This window comes from Bos indicus x Bos taurus, chromosome 18 (assembly GCF_003369695.1).
Source record: "Bos indicus x Bos taurus breed Angus x Brahman F1 hybrid chromosome 18, Bos_hybrid_MaternalHap_v2.0, whole genome shotgun sequence".
In the NCBI taxonomy this organism is placed as follows: domain Eukaryota; kingdom Metazoa; phylum Chordata; class Mammalia; order Artiodactyla; family Bovidae; genus Bos; species Bos indicus x Bos taurus.
Genome location: NC_040093.1, coordinates 55,645,081 through 55,661,597, shown reverse-complemented (window position 1 = coordinate 55,661,597; position 16,517 = coordinate 55,645,081). Strand labels below are relative to the sequence as shown.

At 43.4% G+C, this 16,517-nt stretch overlaps 1 protein-coding gene across 1 annotated transcript in view; it reads left to right on the top strand.

Moving 5' to 3' along the window:
- Positions 1 to 13,969, top strand: part of CDH13 (cadherin 13) — a 1,016,229-nt gene extending 1,002,260 nt beyond the window's left edge. The window contains exons 12-14 of the mRNA XM_027513936.1: positions 2,296 to 2,529; positions 6,172 to 6,390; positions 12,943 to 13,969. Coding sequence (XP_027369737.1) covers positions 2,296 to 2,529; positions 6,172 to 6,390; positions 12,943 to 12,950 — 461 coding nt within the window. The 3' untranslated portion in view covers positions 12,951 to 13,969. The remainder of the gene's footprint in view (positions 1 to 2,295; positions 2,530 to 6,171; positions 6,391 to 12,942) is intronic.
- Positions 13,970 to 16,517: the final 2,548 nt, after the last annotated feature.

The following is a 16,517-nucleotide window of genomic DNA, read 5'->3' as shown; positions in this document are numbered from 1 at the left end:
AAGACAGCAGTATAATTAAGTTCACGAAAGGCCAATTCTTATGACCATATTTCAAATACTCATAATGCCTTCTCATCCGTTCTTCCAAATGACTCCATATTATATTCAGAGTGAAAAAAATATAATGGATTCCTCTGAGATATTCAATTAGTTCCATAAAAAGAGGAAAATAATTTTTCAATAAAGAAATTCAGCCAAATGACTAAAGCTGACAGTGAGAAACCAACTTCAAAGTAATTACGCATCTCCTTTGGGTTCTTGCGCTAACAAAAGTTGATGGTCTGCCACCATTAGAAATGCCTATGCTTCTGATGATTAATTACAGCTGTGCTCCTATTTTAGCAGACACTTACTTGAATGTTTACTCTGGAACTATCTTTGGGTGTTGGTCTGTTTAAATTTCACCAGCCCCACTAAAGAGTATCCATCCTCGAGACTCACAGGCATACAGAACAGACTTGTGGTTGCCAAGGAGGAGACGGGGTGGGGAAGGGATGCATTTGGGAGTTTGGGGTTAGCAGATGCAAGCTATTATATATGAGATGGATCAACAACAAGGCTCAACAATGGCACAGGGATATATTCAACACATCTTGTGATAAACCATAGTGGAAACGAATATGAAAAAGAATGTGTATACATGTGTCACAGTCAATGTTAATCAATGTTAGTCGCTCAGTCACGTCTGACTCTGCAACCCCACGGACTGTATAGCCCCAGGTTCCAGGCAAGAATACTGGAGTGGGTTGCCATTCCCTTCTCTGACCCAGGAATCAAACCCAGGTCTTCTGCACTGCAGGCAGATTCTTTACTGTCTGAACCACCAGGGAAACCATATATATGTATAACTGAATCGTTTTGCCATAAAGCAGAAATTAACACAACATTGCAAATCAACTATTCTTCACTAAAAATTAAAAAAAAAAAAAAAAAAAACTTTAAAGAGTATCTGTTCTCATGCTTTGTGAGTCACTGATCAGCTTCCTTCAATCTGGCTTCTTCCCCACCAATGCAAATCTCTCCCTAGAAAGTCACCAGTAACATTCTTCTTGGGAAACCCCATTGCTTCTCTTGACTCCTCATCTTTTTGAGCACCATAACACATTTAATTCTTGATTCTTGCCTCCGCCTCCAATTCATCTCTCCCATGTCTTCCAGAAACTATCACCTGGCTTTTTAAACTTTTAACCTGCTCTTTGGTGTTTCTTGAGGTGCCCACCCCTCCATAATTCTGCACTTTCAACTCAGGTAACCTAATTCACTAGAAAGGTTTCAAGAGCATCTACATTGAAAATTCCCATTGGCTAACTCAGCCCTGGCATGTCTCCCAAGCTCTGGGCACTTTCTTGCAGGTTCACTGAACTTGACAGGCTCTTAGCACAGTCAGAGCGGAGGCTGTTGTCTTTCTGCACCCCACTACCTTCCGCTTTCCTTCTGGCAGCCTCACCTGAGGGCCTCAGTAAGACGAGACATGTATTTGCCGTTCAAAATGCCCTTCATGATGCCATCTATTGCTGGGCTCCCTGCCTCCAGTGCCTGCATCTCCCATCAATACCACTGTATAGTTCCACAAATAAGTCAGATCAGATTGTTCCACTGCTTTTCTGAAAAACTCGGCTATTTAGATTAAAGGTTTCATTATGGTAAGCAAGGATAAGTTCTAATTACCATTTCCATTCTTTGAGTGAATTTCAATGTGCTGGTATGACATGTGTGTTTAAAGCTTAGCACTCTAACCTTAAAGTCTGAAGAACATCAGTCAGAAGCCTTACATATGATAAAAGGTTTTTTGTATTTTTTTTAAGATTCCACATGTAAGCAATATCATATGATATCTGTCTTTCTTAGCCCGGCTTACTTCACTTAGTACGATTATTTCTAAGTGCAATCCCACTCCTAGGCATATACCTGGAGAAAACTGTAATTCAAAAAGATAGATGCAGCCCTGTGTTCACAGCAGCCCTATTCACAATAGCCAGGACATGGAAACAACCCAGATGTCCATGGACAGGTGAACGGATAAAGACGACGTGGTGTATATGCAGTGGAATGTGACTCAGCCATAAAAAGAATGAAATAATGCCACTTGCAGCAACGGGGATAGACCTAGAGATCATACTACTACAAGGCTTTTTAAACCACTAAACTTTATACACAGATGGAAGCCATCCCTCTTGGTCCTGTTTGAAATCTAATGACAGCAGTAAAGGTGTCTGGCACGTCGGGAAGAGGTACTGTGGACGATGACCCCTGCGTTGTATGGGTTGTGTACTAACATCTCCCCTTTCTCTGTAGGCAACCCGCCCGCCACTGGCACTGGGACTCTGCTGATAACTCTGGAAGACGTGAATGACAACGCACCCTTCATTTACCCCACGGTAGCAGAGGTCTGTGATGATGCCAAAAACCTCAGCGTAGTCATTTTGGGAGCGACAGATAAGGATCTTCACCCAAACACAGATCCTTTCAAATTTGAAATCCACAAACAAACCGTTCCTGATAAAGTCTGGAAGATCTCCAAGATCAACAGTAAGTCCTTTTAACATTCCCTTGTTATTCTTCAGCTTTGAAGCCTGGTTTCCCTGGCTTGGTTTCTGTTCCAACCTGTTCCTCCTTTCCTGTGCTCTCGTGGATTCTCACGTGGTTTGTTTCAAGTTATTCACACATTACAAACACTGACAATTTTCCTACCAGCACCTGTACACAATTTGTAAAAATATTGAATATCAGTTTCTTAGAAATGCAAGCATGACAGCTTTCTGCCTCCTGCCTCATCTTTTCTCTGCTGTACCCTGTGAGCTGTGCACCCCATACTTCACCCTCTGCACCCACCCAGGTTTCAGCCTTCAAAAGCTGGGGATCTTGGCTCAGGTGCCTCTCCTCACTCAGATCGCTGTGTTTCCCTTAAATTTCACCAGCACTGCAGAGATTTCTGGGCTATGCTTGCCTTCCTAAGAGAAGCACCAGTGCAGGAATCTTCAGGAAGCCTTACCTCTAATCCCCCACCTTCCGTTTTATGCTGCAGATCCCAGAAATGTAAAGACTTTGTCTTTAAAATGACCTTGGCTTTGACTTTCGGCTTTGATATCTTCTCCTGTTCCTCATTGATGAAACTTGCAAGCAATGCCCCGTTCCACCAATCCTTGCACTTGGACAGGTAGAATTTAAAACTTGTCTCAACATTTATCATCTGCCATGTTAAGACTGAAATATCAGATGTATTGAGTTGTGAATCCCCCACTGCCCTCCCCTCCCCATGGCAAGTGGGAACTCACTCCTGCAATCACCTTGCCTCGCAATAAAACCCAGACCAGAACTCATGTGTTACATACACTTTGCCATCAATAGTGAATTTAGCTTATGATTGACCCGGTCAGGGCTGGGTTCCCTCTTCTTACTTCAGAGGTAGAGTTTTTGAGAGGGATGGAGAATTATACATTCCATTAAGTTTTGAAAATGTATTATACAACTGTGCATAAAATTTTCTATTAAAAAAACCTCATCTGTATTGTTACGGCCTTATCTCATATCTCATTTTATTAGCGCCTTTCTCTTGTTATTGATTCTACTTGCCTGTTTGTCCATTTTATTGCTTTTTAAAGAATGAATTCTGTTACACTGATTATTTTTAATTAAAATAGCCCTTCTCTTGTTTGAGGGGTTAGTATTTTATTTGCTAGTTTTTGTGTCTGTCGCTGATTTGAATAATCATCCCCAGCTTCAGTTTCCAGCTGGAACTTTCTCATCAAAGACTTTCTCATCTACCTGCAGTTCAGAGAACCTTCCTTGTGCTGACCTGCCATTTCACCGGGGTCATCATCCACATCGGTTATTTCTGCTGCTGTCACCTTCTGGTTAGGATAATCCTTCACCTGTTTGTTTAATTAATGTATTTATTTTGATTGGCAGTTTCTGCCGTACAACAACACGAATCAGCCATGGGTGTACATTTATCCCCCTGTCCTGAACCCCCTTCCCACCTCCCTCCCCTCCCCATCCCTCTGGGTGGTCCCAGAGCATGGGCTTTGAGTGCCCTGCTTCATGCATCAAACTTGGACTGGTCATCTGTTTCACATATGGTAATATACATGTTTCAGTGTTTTTCTCTCAAATCATCCCACCCTCACCTTCTCCCACAGAGTCCAAAAGTCTGTTCTTTACATCTGTGTCTCCTTTGCTGTCTTGCATATAGGGTCATCGTTACTGTTTTTCTAAATTCCATATATATGTGTTAATATACTGTATTGGTATTTCCCTTTCTGACTTACTTCACTCTGTATAGTAGGCTCCAGTTTTACCCACCTCATTAGAACTGACTCACATACGTTCTTTTTATACTTGAGTAAGATTTCATTGTGTATATGTACCATGACTTCCTCATCCATCTGTCTGCCAATGGACACCTAGGTTGCTTCCATGTCCTAGCTAGCTATTGTAAACAGTGCTGCAATGAACACTGGGGTATATGTGTCTCTTTCCATTCTGCTTTCCTTGGTGTGTATGCCCAGCAGTGGGATTGCTGGGACGCATAGCAGTTCTATTGCCAGTTTTTTTGTTTTCAGGTCGTCACACTTTTCTTTTCCCTCCTGCTGCTGCTGCTGCTGCTGCTAAGTCACTTCAGTTGTGTCCAACTCTGTGCGACCCCATAGACGGCAGCCCACCAGGCTCCCCCGTCCCTGGGATTCTCCAGGCAAGAACACTGGACTGGGTTGCCATTTCCCTCCTGGTTTTATTTAATAGTTAAAATGCCTTCTAGATTCTTTTTCTTGCTCCTCCAAGTTTTTTTTTTTTTTGAATATTTATCCTTGTCTATGCCCAGAAAGAGCCGGTTTAAAAAAATAGCTGGGACTTTCCTGGCGGTCCAGTGGTTAAGAATCTGCCTTCTAATACATGGGCATGGGTTCGATCCCTGGTCGGGGAACTAAGATCTCACAAGCCATGCAGTCATTTGAATGACTGAAGAGAAAATAGCCCAAGGCCAAAACAGTGCCAGGTGAGATGGCCAGTTCTGAGTGCTGGCCAGTGGCCTAGGGTGGATGTTCCCACCAAGCATGAGCTTAAAGATCCAGTCCCCAAGTTGTGTATCAGTGCTATGAATTCCCACAGACCTGGGGCCTGATAAAGACTGGGGTCTGAGGCCTGATAAAGACTAAGCTATAGGGACTTCCCTGGTGGTCTGGTGATTAAGAATCCAAGCTTCCACTGTAGGGGGTATGGGTTTGATCCTGGTTGGGAAAGTAGGAACCCACATGCTGCACAGCATGACCAAAAAAATAAATAAAGATAATTTTTTTAAAAAAGACTAGAGTGTAGAAACCATCTCCATGGAAACAGATGGGGGGCCTGCCCACCTTAAAAGTGAGTAGATTTTTGTTATTGTTGTTCCAAAAGTGTATCTTGATTATTTGAATCTGTGTTCTTATATAAAAATGCTCTGAGCTAACAATTTATTTTTTCCAGCTTTATTGCATATTTTTATATACAAATAAAAATTGTACATATTTAAGATGTACAATGTGACAATTCAAGAATGGGTTTTTACATTATTTTTTCTAGATGTTGAATGTGATCTTTGTGAAGATGTGTTATACTTTAAGTCTAATACATTTGTAGGGCGGAGTTCTCGGTACTCAATCATCTCTACCAAATTGGGTCCTCCTGAAATTGACTATAATAGCCCTGAAACACAGAACTCCTCCATGGTGGAAGTGTTCTATCTGGTATTCTCTGATACGGTGGGCTTCCCAGGTGGCTCAGTGGTAAAGAACCCTTCTGCCAGTGCAAGAGATGCAGGTTCGATCCCTGGGTCAGGAAGATCCCCTGGAAGAGGAAATGGCAACCCACTCCAGTATCCTTGCCTGGAAAAATCCCATGGACGGAGGAGCCTAGTGGGCTGCAGTCCATGGGGTCGGACAAGACTGGGCACAAACGCCAGCAAACACAGTCTGGATGGTAGCCACCAGCCACGCGTGCTTGCTAGGCACTTGAAATGTGATTTCTCCAAAGGAAGAGCTGAATTTCTATGTTGATTTGGTGTTAATAAATTTATATTTGAGTACTCTTGTAGTTACATCAGTGCACTGCCTACTTTGTGAGTTCAGTTGCTGAAATTCCACTCTTGTTTGCAGAGGTCCGGCCCTGTCTTATGAAGGCCCCCTTTTGTATTTACAGATACACACGCCCTGGTGAGCCTCCTTCAAAACCTGAACAAAGCAAACTACCACCTGCCCATCATGGTGACAGACTCGGGGAAGCCGCCCATGACGAACATCACAGACCTCAGGGTACAAGTGTGCTCCTGCAAGAATTCCAAAGTGGACTGCAACGCAGCGGGGGCCCCGCACTTCAGCGCGGCCACAGCCCTGCTCCTGTCCCTCTTCAGCTTAGCCCGTAAGTTCACCAAACTCTAGTGTGCATGTGATAGGAAAACACAACTGCCCCAAACCCACTGTTTTTCCACATATCTTCTTTCCCAAAATATGCATCCCAGAGGAAACATTCATTTTTGGCTTACATCTGTGTGATGGAATGTTACCTGTAAAGGTGCTCCCACTAATGTCTAAAGGCCCCTTCACATCCCCCTGCCAATCTGAGGAACCACGCAAAGGCACCCAATACCGTCAACAGAGCAGGTGGAGAGGAGGTTCCTGCAGATGACCCTAAACTTGAGCTCAGACAGATGTGCCCAGATTGGTTAACTGGTCTACCAGGGCCCTATTTCTCTCTGCATGATGCAGTGTAATCTTTAGCTAGATTTAAGGAGATTCTACACCCTTTAAAGAAGAGTTATGAGAATGCATGGAAGGACGGGGAGGCTGTAGGAAAAGAGGTGATTGCATATTTACACAGTTTTTTCACTGACCGGTTGTCATGACTGTGACATAATCAAGGATTATTTTAAATAAATGAACTATTATACCGAGTAATAGAGGTATGAGCATCAAATAAATAGATACGGGTATCAAATATTTCCTATTTGGGGCTTACTAGTCCAGTTTTAACCTTAAGCAATTATTTACATATAGCTTAATGCCATCCAAAAGACTTTGGGGCCTCAGTATTTACCTTCTGAGAAGGTGAATGGTGTTGTTGTGAATTAGGAGGCTAAGAAAGTGACGATTAGAAAATAAAAACAGAAATTATTGTATCCTAGTGACAGTGTTGAGTGGAGTCAACAGGAAATCTCATTCCAACTTCAGACACGTAGAGCTCCCTGCTGAGCCACTGACCTTGGAGTGGAATTAGAGAGGGGAATTTACAGTGCAAAGTGTCTCCCTGGATGGATGGATAGATGGATGGGGGGAAGTGAGGGATGGAGGGGGAGAGAAAGGAAAGAAGAGGGGGAAAGAGAGAAAGAGAGAGAGAGGGAGGGAATATATATTCCTGTCTCTCTTGTTCTTTCTTCCTCCCTCCTTTCCTTCTTTCCTTCCTTTTATATAAAACATGAGTATTACAGATGAAGCTGAAATCCCCTGTCCCTCTCCCCAGTTTCATTTCCTGTTCTCTCTCCCCAGAGACAACAGCTGTCATGCCCCAGCGTGTGTGGACATTGCTTTATACTGTCACTACACACCACACGCACACACACCCCATATAGTTCTACTTCGTGCAGTTTGTCAGACTTGGTCTAATTCATATTGTGTTGAGCCTGATGTGCTGGAACTCTCTGATCTCCCTCTTTTCATTACGTCTCCAAGCTCCATCTATGTTGCTGTAGTTCAGGGGTTGGCAAGCTTTCTCCATCAGGGCCCAGGTGGCAAATATTTTGGGCTCTGGGGGTCTCATCAGGGCTCTGTTTCATATTCCTTTTTATAGCTGTTTTGGTTCCGTCTTCCGTGTTTTAGCACCAAAAGTATGAAAACCATTCTTAGCTCGAGAGCCAGGCAAACACACTGCTCTGGTTCATTCACTCTAACAGCTAGAGAGCATCCCTTCCCATCCTAGGAATATGGCGCAGTGTACTCCCCTATCAACAGACACACGGGGATTATTTAGTGTCCTGCTCTGACCAACTCTACTGCAGTAAACCTCTGGAATCTGTTTTCCACCAGCTTCTCAAGTGATCACTAGACAGACACGGAGCAGAATTCACATATAGCAGAGTCGGGATAGACCAGAAGGCAGTACTTCCTGGGTGATTGTACAGAAATAAAATGCTGTGTGTGCGTGTGTGTGTGTACACAGATGGAAAAGATGATTGAGTCGCCACTCACACATCACCCACAACTGGTGTTGTTGTTTAGTTGCTAAGTCATGTCCTACTCTTTTGCAACCCCATGGACTATAGCCTGCCAGGTTCCTCTGTCCATGGAGTTTCCCAGGCAAGAAAGAATACTGGAGGGGGTTGCCATTTCCTTCTCCAGGGGAATCTTCCCAATCCAGAGATCGAACTCACATCTCCCATATTGGCAGGCAGGTTCTTTCCCGCTGAGCCACCTGGGAAGCCCATAAATACAATTACATGACACCAAAGCCTGACTCTCCGTGAACCAAGGCTCTTCAAGACTCTGCTCACTTACCAGCCCGTCTAGGTGGCCAGTGAGTGTTTTAATGGAGGTTTCCAGCTCCAACTGTTGAAGTACAGATAGATCCCCAGCCCATCCAACCCAGGGAACCAACATCCCAGGTGACCGTAGCCTCCAGCACACATACCCAGTGTTTTTGTGTGTTTACACAATATTTTTTACGATAATACACATGCCTGCTACTCCAAATCATTATGTTAAATACTAGTAAGATGTAATCTGTTGAGATTAAAAGGAATATAATAGCCATGGCAGCATTTGCTTCCTCCCACAAGGGATTTTCTTGTTCCTCCTACTTTGGAGCACCCTGACCTACAGGTGTCAATAATGAGCAGGTTCCCCAGGATGGCTCACTTCTCATCTCTCCCGTCTGAGCTCTTGGATCACAGTTAATCCGAGACAGAATTGTCTGATGACTGCCAAAGAACTTGTGATCATTTTATACCCAAAATAGTACCTTTGAGAAAAGACAGGTGCATGCATTCTGATTTGAAATGTCAGATGCACTTTCTGTTCTCACCTAAATGGAGAGCCACATGGTTATCCCACTGCAGGTCAGGGCACCTGAGGACAGGCCATAATTATCCTCAGAAAGAAACCCTGAATCTCCCTTTTCAGCTGGAAATGACCCTCCCATGTTTTGCACCACAAGACATGTCATTTCAGTCCCCAGTTAAGATAAATAGTTAAGAACAGTTATCATCACCGACCTGTCTGACTGCAAAACAAACCTCACCCTGTCCCTATATCAAAGGCATAAGATTATTTAATAATGTTCGTCTGAACGTTAGAGATGCCTGCCATATAAAATGATTCCTGTTTTATTATAGACCTAGCCCAAGATGTTCTTCCTAACAGAGAAAGAATGAAACTAATAATGTAGGCATGTGAGAAACTGGCAGGAATAAGACGCCTTGAATGTCCTATGGCTCAGACTCGCTCCTAAGAGCAAGGTCAGTGTGGCTGACCCATGACAATGGCCAGAGGACACACGGAAATGGGTCCAAAGTATTGAGCAAAGTGGGGGCATGAGTCCTAACAACACTGTATCTATCAGTAGATTATAAAGTGCAAGGACAAGAGAACTTCCCCACCAGCCATGGTCCTTGAATGAATGCGGAGATTTGGTAGAATCTGTTCAATGTTTCTTTAAAGCAGGGAGTGGCAAACTACAGCCCAAAGGCCAAGAAAGGCTCACTTCCTGATTTTAAGATTTGATTAGAATACCGATGGATCAGTGGTAAAGAATCCGCCAATGCAGAACATGCAAGGGATGTGGGTTTGATCCCTGGATTGGGAAGATCCCCTGAAGGAGGAAATGGCAACCCGCTCTAGTATTCTTGCCAGGAAAATCAGATGTTCCATGGACAGAGGAGCCTGGCGGGCTACAGTTTATGGAGTCGCAAAGAGTCGGACACAACTGAGCGAGTGAGCACAGACGCACAGAATACAGAAGGTCCGTCCATTTACAGACTTAACCTATGACTGCTTTCTGCTACTACCACAAAAAGAGCTGAGTGGTTGCCCCCAAGACCCTATGGCCCAAAAAGTCAAAAATATTTACTCCCTGGCTCTTGGCAGGAAAAGCATGTCAATTTGGTCTTTAAAGCCTTTGTTCATAAAACTGCAGGGCTCGCGTCATCCAACATGGGAAGAGAAAATGGGTTTTGCTCCTCTTCCCCAATAATATTCTGATTCAAGTAGACTCGCATAAACCAAACACCCCTGTTCTGTGGCTTTTCTCTTTGTTTCCTTCATTGCCCTGGTGGTTTTATTTCACTCTGTAGACGAGACACTGATGCTCAGAAAGGTCCCAAGGTGGGTTAGCATGGAGGCCAGTGTTCATTATTAGACTGCCTCCCTTGTGGAAAAAGATAATAAAAACATTTCAGTTCATTATGATACCATAGGTGGCTTTATTGCATTTGAGAGTTGAACTGAGAGAGACGCAGTTCCTTCTTAGACATCCCAAAGTAAAAGAAATAAAACTAATGACATTGAAAGCAATAAAAAATGTAAATGAAATGATTTTTACTGCCAGTTTGTTGTTTAAATCACATGTTGATGACATCGAGGGGATGCATAATTCTCCCCCTAGGACCCTCCAAAGAAAGCAAGCTGGCACATCCATGAGGGTCTTTGTGCTGTGACAAGGCAAGTTCAAGGAATATTGCGCTGAAACCTTTTCAAACACTGTTTTAAAATTAATTCACAAGAGCAAGAATATAAAAGAACAGATCAGGTGAACCATTTGAATAAGTACCAAAATTAAATGTCTCTATATTGGAAAGGACGGGGGATTGAATTGTAACCTTGATGATCACAATGAAGAAGTTTAAAGAGGTGACCAAATGAGCAAAAAAAATGGTCACCAGAAATACTTTTCATTCTAATGCTTTTTATTAAGGTATTATTTGCATTCCATAAAATTCACCTATTTTAAGGGTGCAGTTTGATGAATTTTGGTAAAGTGTAGCCACTCCACAATCAAGATGCCATTCCTTGTACCCCTTTCCTGTTGATCCCCTCCCCAGAGTCCAGACTCTCATTGATCTGCCTTCTCTGATTAGATTCTTGCGTTCTCTAGAATTTTCCATAAACAGAACCGCACAGTCCATGTCATTGGGTGTACCAATATTTTGCTCCTCTTCATTGTGAAATATATTACGGGCAGAGGCAGAGCTTGGAGGAGCACCAAGCCGGAGTAGAGCAGGCCATCCTCGGCCTGCAGACAGAGCTGGTCCCTCCAAGTTTATGGACAATGACAGTCAACCTCTGACGTCCCAGGGCTTTCTATGTGCCACACATATGCACAGCTAAGAACATTACATCATTGTGAACTTTTTTGTGCAATCAACTCAACAGTCACAGGAGATATGCTGTGGTCTGACTTGACTTAAACAGGGCTTGAGGGCTTTCAAATGGAGTGGGTCTTATTAAGCCAAAATTTTTTCCTATTTTTCTCAATGACGAAAATGATTAAGTTATTGGTCTCACACAGGAAAATATTTTTAAATGAAATTGGTGATGCCATTTAATATGTTATTTTCCAGTCTTCAAATGCAAGTGAATATGAAGGATATAGTTTACTGCAGCCCAGGTCACCAAAGAGTTTAAGGCAATGGTAGCAAGGGCAATGAAAAATTCACCTGGAAAAAAAAAAGGGAATTAAATGAGTTCAGAAGAGTCCTAACCCCAGAGGAATTCACCTGTCAAGCAGTATAAAGATCCCTAGGTATAGAAAATAACAATAAAACTCGCATCTGAATCAGCATGTTCATTTCCATGGTCCTTTCTGTTAAAACAGCTTTCTCCCTTAACCTTCTCAATATCATTTTATTTACACTCGAGTCACATTACAAAGATTTTTCTATCTAGAATTTAGAGCAGATACATGACTACTTTAAACTCTGAAATCAGTGGGGTGCAGCACAGGTTGGTGACGTTTGCGTGCTGACCCGCCCCCTTAACAGATTTAGAGTGAAAAGCCCTGAGCTTTACAGAACAACCCATTATACTCCAACAATCAATTCATTCCAGAAGAGACTATACTTGCATTGTGGGTTGATCTTTTATACATTTTTGTTTCTTTGTAACATGAGTTTTTAGTGGTACCTTCTCCCTGTGCAAATCCAAGATATAATTATAATTAGGCAAAGGTGGCAGAGAGCCAAGCTGCTTCCATTCACCCTATCAGCAGGCAGGGTGGAAGTCCCTCAGCTGGCCTAAAGCCTGGAGAGCAAGCAATGCAAACCCTGAAGCAGGTCTCAGAGAGGCAGGGAGGGGCCGCGTCCAAACAGGCAGCCTCGGGGAGCTTGAAGGGGAGGAGGGGGCTCCAAAAGGAACTCTGCCAGCGCCTGGACTGTAGCCCCCTAAGAAGTCTGACCTCCAGAGTGTAGGAGAGTGAGTGTGTGTGGTCTGTGAGCCGCTGAATTTGTGGTCATCTGTGACAGCAGCCCTCGGGAACTCATACACCATCTCTGCAGAACCACCAGTTACTCTCCTGCTTTTCTCAGGGACCAAAAGAAATATATGTATGTATATGTATCTGGGATGATGGTCCATTTCCAAGCTGCCAAGTAGGCTTGTTTATAAAAGAGCCCAGCCCTGGGCCAACTGCAGAAGACAGGGCTCAGTGAGGCAGCGGGACGGGCCACGGTTGATCTGAGGTGTGAGACATGTGGTATTCGCATTTTCAGAGAAGTCCCGCTTTTTGAGTCATAAACCAGCAGAACTATTCCTTCTCTCTTCAAATGTTGTGCTTAAGGAAAAAAAAAAAAAAAACTCCCCCAAAGTAGTACAATATTTATAAATGCATTTATTATAGCTTGCCAGTCATGTATCTAGTATTTAGCTAAAATGTTTTTGAATCGAGTTGTTATATTCCTTGACTTGACTCTGAGTCTTTTCCATTCAGGTCTGTGAGAACTCCTGACACCTGAAGCTTGATTCCCAAGTTTCCATAGCAACAGGAAAAAGAGAAAAAAAAAAATCCAAATCTGAAGATTGCAGTTTACAGCTCTCGAACTTCACAACCAGGCCTCAATTGTTTCAGATTTTCGTTTTCTTTGCAATTTTCACTTAATCTGTACTTCACCATTTTGACAGCATCTTCCTTTTCCCCTTTAATTAACGGAATCCTCTGAATTTTCCCTTGAGTGTTTTAAACATCATGGCATAGAACTTGACCTTCTGGGAGGAGGAACAACGAATACTTTTCCTGATGTGTTTGCCATGTTGCTAGTCAGCACTCCACACTTCCGGTTTGGTCTGTGGGTTAGTATTTGTATATGTATGCGTATCTGTATGTGTATATACCCAGTATTTATAGAGACAGACTACAGAAGCTTGGTCCTCATATACTGTCACCCTTCCCCGAGAGGTTAAGCACAGAAGGGGTAGAAGCTAAAGCAGCCGACCCCTCCATGGCCTCAGCGTCCAGTTCAGCACTAGGGCAGAGCACAGAGCTGGTGCTTCTCCTCGACCCACCGTCCAGGCAGGTCCGCAGAGGGGGACAGTTTTCACTGCCATCCTATGTGAGGATGATCCTGAGTGACGGTGGTGAGGAGCAGAGCTGGACGTTTCACCATCAAATGCATGGGCGTCTACCTCTATGCATTTGTAAGTGTCCGGAAACCACAGTCCCAGTGGGTTTTCTGGGGACCTGGCCCAGGATAGAGAACCTTGCCCTCCTTGGCATACGTACAACAGCCAGCGTCATCATGGAGGTCACACATGCGTCCGAAGAGGCCATCAGGTACCATGTGTATACATATATCGGCCCACATGTACAGACATACATTTACGCACATGCACAGCGATCGTTTCCTATATACACGCATACAATAGAGTAAATACAGGTAGTTTTAAAAGTACCCTTTTGTGTGAATCGACGGCCGTCGTTTGCAAACCTGAAAATAAAAGATGTTCATTATGTATGAGAAGTAACTGATTTTTATTCTGTGAGCATGCGAACATAAGACGGAGGTTAGTGCTTGTACCAAGGTTATCTTCTTGTCCATACGCTGTAACTGAACCATCAAAGCTCACACCAAATTTTTCTAGCAGATAAACTAGTGACAGCCTGTGGCTTTTTCTTAGCGCTCGACACGAGCTAGGGTCAGGTAAGTGTCTTAGCATATTTTAATGCCGTTGCTTACTAAAGGTTTTAACCACACTCGTGGGCACGCGCGGGTGCGCACACGCTTTCTTATGCAATCTCTGTTTGCACCTGTGCTTTTGAGTTTGCCTTCATAGGAACTAGAAGTCATATGTTGTCTTTATTGTAGTGAAATTATGCAGATAGAGTTCCATATATTGTATTTGTTTCTATAGTAAATCTTTTTGAAGCATATAGAATGCAGAGACTTTTTTTTTTTTCATTAAAATAAATGGGTGTTGGTGGTTAAAACTGCCGGACGGTAGCTCTTCTCTGATTTCTATGTTGGCGTCTAATGTCGCAGACACTGGGTCTTGCCCAGTGCGAGTTCACACTTCTGGCTGGCCGTTTGGGTCCCCCGACATCAAATGGGTGAGTGGGAAAGTCAGCAGCCCTGCTGAGGGTACAGAGAAGCCTCAGGGACAGGGGCTCTAAGCCTGCAGTCACACTTTACCAGGTTTCCTCTTCTGGCTTCACAGGATGCAGCCCCGTGTCTTCCCGGTGGAGCTCGCTCCCCTCTTCCTGCAAGGCAGAGGGGAGGGCTCACCGCGGAGCATATCCAGCAGCATCCTCAGAGGCCAGGCGGTCAGCAGCCTGGCTCACAGGCTCGCTAACTAGACATCAGGAAGCTCGCTCCATCCTGAGCCCTCCCTGGGGAGGAAGACAGACGTCGAGTGACCGTCCACTCGAGTGTAAGACTTGCCCTTGCCTCTCAAGCCCACAGGCTCTCCAGCACTTTACAAATGGCGCCGGTAGCTCAACTTAGCATAGAACACTGAGAAATCAGAGTATAGGGCATACTTCGTGAACAAGCAGGATATGCCTTAATTTTCTCGTATTTAAGTTTATTCCCTGTCCCCAGGATCCTCATCAAGACAGAGATATTTCTGTCATGTTGCTCTTTGAATCCCTTCAAAAACAACAACAAAACAGACCAATTCTTAGGAGCCAAAACGGTACCATTTCCTGAATCATAGGGTGTATTTATATTGCTAGAATACAGTTGCACTGCAGAATCAAAATGTTATTCCATAATTACCAATGTATTTTATTTCAGTCTAAGTTACTGGAAAAAAAAAAGTCAAGTGAGAGCCAGAAATTTCTTTCCCATTAAGCACAAAACTGTGGGGATTTTATTTTCACTGAATGAAGTCACACCTTCTCCATTTTTTAATTAGTGTATTAACCACCTTAGTTAATTAAAAATTACATTTTCTCCCCATTTTACACATGATTAATTGTTTCAGATGGTTTGTTCTAAGAAGAACATGCGAACATTTTCTAATTTTGATACAAGTTCCCCTCGGTGCTGACAGTTCTCTCCGGACGGACATCATTCAGGTAGAGGTACCTGCCCTGGCTCTCCGCCAGCACCTGCCAATCTGAACATCATAACAAAATAAACCCAGCTACATTTCATGGTAGGTGTGAAATCAGAGATCTCGGTGATCCAAAAGTTAACTCCTGTCCTCCCAAGTACCCAGTCACTACCAAACCGACTGAGCGGGGTAGAGAGCTGAGTGGGGGGTGTTGTGTGGGATCTTTAAGAGCTTGCACTGTACTTGGCTATAGACAAATGCTAAAGGGTCTCCAAGCATTTTCTGATTTTCTAAGTAGAGCGCACTAATCTAGCCACTTGTAGTTGACTTAAGCAGGAATCATCGGGTAAATCACACCAGGGAGAGAAAAGTCACAAGAGAAAGGTGAGCGTTGAGAAAGAAGAAACTACCTTTTCTATTTAACTACTAAATAATAGAAACAATAATAATAATGATGGCGGTGATGGTGAAGATGATGATGATAATGATGGTGGTGCGTAGCTGCACTTTTCATAAAGATGATGCAACCATCTTCTTATCTGGCTGTTGAGACTCGGAAGATTTGGGACTTCTTGTAATCCTATGATAATGGGCTTTCATAATTGTTCATCTACTGCAATCAATAATTCCTTTGCTATGTAAAATGCATTACCCTTATTTTATTTCCTATTGCTACTGGATTAGCCCACTGCTGAAAAATTTATCTACTTCTGACTGTGTTTGGCTCAATAGTAAAGAATCCACCTGCCAATGCAAGAGACGCAGGTTCCACCCCTAGATCAGGAAGATCCCCTGGAGAAGGGAATGGCAACCCATTCCAGTATTCTGGGAAATCCCATGGACAGGGGAGCCTGGCGGGCTACAGTCCATGAAGTCGCAAAGGAGCAGGACACGACTGAGTGGCTAAACAACAACAATGTAAAAGCGTATACAAAATCTGTAGAGACAGGAAAAAATGGGGGGACTAAATGTGTGACTAAGGATTTCAGATAGGAACTCTAATTCTATAAATTA